We start from the raw sequence: 2236 nt of genomic DNA, 5'->3' as shown, positions 1-2236 counted from the left end.
TGTGTGTGTGTGTGTGTGTGTGTGTGTGTGTGATTGTGTGTGTGTGTGTGTGTGTGTATGTATGTGTGTGTGTGTGTGTGTGTGTACGCGTGTGTGTACGCGTGAGAGAGAGAGAGTGTGTGTGTACACGTACGTGAGAGAGAGTACGATAGAGTATATGTGTGTACACGCGTGCGACTGTGTTTCTATAAGCTCATAATGAAAGACCGCGTATCGTGCACGCCTGAGATCGAATTGGAAGAGGAACAATGTTCCTGTATCATATAGTATGTCAGTACTATGCATGTCGAGTAAAAGGTCGTTCCTATATTACATATACAGATTACTGTGGCACCATTGCACGTAGGGAAGAAAAGAAAAAAACAGGTACATACTGAAAGCGGAGGTATGGCCAAGTGTACAGCTAGGAGAGCGCACGTGGCTGGTGCCGTGAAGCCACTCAAAAGAGGCATCGCTTGATGAGAGAGAGGTTAGTCTTCAGTGTTTATTATCGTCCAAACGTTGCAGCTCTATGGCTATTACAAACGTCTGGTCCTGTGAAAGTGCCACATATAAACGTCGTGCGACGTTCCGTATACTCTGTTCGTATTGTTGACGGGGTGCGATCTGAACACTACTACGTGATTTATAAACCACCGGTTGATGTTCTACTTTAAAGGTGGAAAGAGACCTCAATAGTACAAACACAAGGATCTGATGATTAAAATCCTTCCTCTCTCTCTCTTTACATATTTTAAAATACATATATACATACATATTTGCATATTCAAAAATAGTGAATTTGATAGAGTAGTAGAATAAATGCATGGCCCTCTGCTGCGGATAAGTCTCGAAAAATGACTTCGTCTCCACTCTTCAGGAAGTTGTCACTTCTCCGCGAAGACTATTTAATCCTCCATCAGAGACTCAGAGAGGGCCATCCCAGAGACTCAGAGAGGGCCATCCCAGAGACTCAGAGAGGGCCATCCCAGAGACTCAGAGAGGGCCATCCCAGAGACTCAGAGAGGGCCATCCCAGAGACTCAGAGAGGGCCATCCCAGAGACTCAGAGAGGGCCATCCCAGAGACTCAGAGAGGGCCATCCCAGAGACTCAGAGAGGGCCATCCCAGAGACTCAGAGTGAGCCATGATATTTATTTAAATATTTACTTTTTGTTTAGTTGTTTTTATATACCAAAAAAACAAAAAAACAAAAACCATAGCTCTTTATATATAATTTAGAGGGCGATGCAAAAACAATCCCCAAAAAAAGACGGGTTTAGGGTTTTAGGGTTTTAAATAGCGAGACTCGAGAGTTGAGTCCGCCATGAAGATTTCTGATTTTTTCGATAAGCAAATTCTTTTTATAAAAAAGCAACTGTTTCTTGTCGAGAATATTTATTTTTATATTTACATAGATATCTATTTTGTACATATGTATTTCATATGTTCAGTATTTCATATGTTCAGATGGAGGCCTTTTTATATATTCATTGCAGAACTAGTGAACTACACCTCGAAAGAAAGCACATACATAGGCGCATAACAACGCATTGTAGAGCACTGTCACACGGTACATACACTCGTATTATACAAAAGAAAAGATTTGCATTTTAAATATGACACAACAACAGACCCCAAAGGGAATCTTCAAACAATTAGCCGATAAGGAAGGCAAAGTTTCACCGACGAGAGTCCCGATTTTTCTTAGGGCCGCTGGTCTGGCACCCTCTCAATCCCAGGTGCGTCCTATTATTTACTCGTGGTATTGCATATATATATATATATATATATATATATGAACTAATATGCTTAGTGTATGTGTATATTAGTATGTGTTTTATTTTTGCACACTATATGATAAGTCTTTATACATTCCGTTTGCATTTGACTGTATTTATATAAGTATGTATGTATTTTGGCTACATATGATGTATACTCGAGAGCACGAATGAAATCTTTCCCAAAGTAAAAAATGGCTGTTATCATATGTATGTGTATATAAATAAACATAATTCATCAATCAAGTATATAACTCCAGTTATACTATTTTAGGTTATATATATTTATATAATATATATATATATATATATATATGCCTGTATTTGTGTCTGTGTGTGTTTGTGTAGATGTATATGAGCGTGTGTATACGTATATATATATATATATATATATATATATATATATATATATATATATATATATATATATATATATATATATATATATATATATATATGTATATATATATATATATA

The 2236-nt window shown here is 37.1% G+C and overlaps 2 protein-coding genes across 2 annotated transcripts in view; one reads left to right on the top strand and one right to left on the bottom strand.

The window, feature by feature from the left end:
* SARC_01708 (hypothetical protein) overlaps nt 1–709 on the bottom strand; it is a 4269-nt gene extending 3560 nt beyond the window's left edge. Inside the window, exon 1 of the mRNA XM_014304566.1 lies at nt 375–709. Coding sequence (XP_014160041.1) covers nt 375–452 — 78 coding nt within the window. The 5' untranslated portion in view covers nt 453–709. The remainder of the gene's footprint in view (nt 1–374) is intronic.
* Nucleotides 710–1400: 691 nt separating this feature from the next.
* The window catches only part of SARC_01707 (hypothetical protein), a 3465-nt gene continuing 2629 nt past the window's right edge, over nt 1401–2236 (top strand). The window contains exon 1 of the mRNA XM_014304565.1: nt 1401–1720. Coding sequence (XP_014160040.1) covers nt 1598–1720 — 123 coding nt within the window. The 5' untranslated portion in view covers nt 1401–1597. The remainder of the gene's footprint in view (nt 1721–2236) is intronic.

The sequence above is a fragment of the Sphaeroforma arctica genome (genome assembly GCF_001186125.1).
Source record: "Sphaeroforma arctica JP610 unplaced genomic scaffold supercont1.70, whole genome shotgun sequence".
NCBI classification, from domain to species: Eukaryota; class Ichthyosporea; order Ichthyophonida; genus Sphaeroforma; species Sphaeroforma arctica.
The sequence above is the reverse complement of the archived record's forward strand: the minus strand, read 5'-3'. Positions and strand labels throughout refer to the sequence as shown.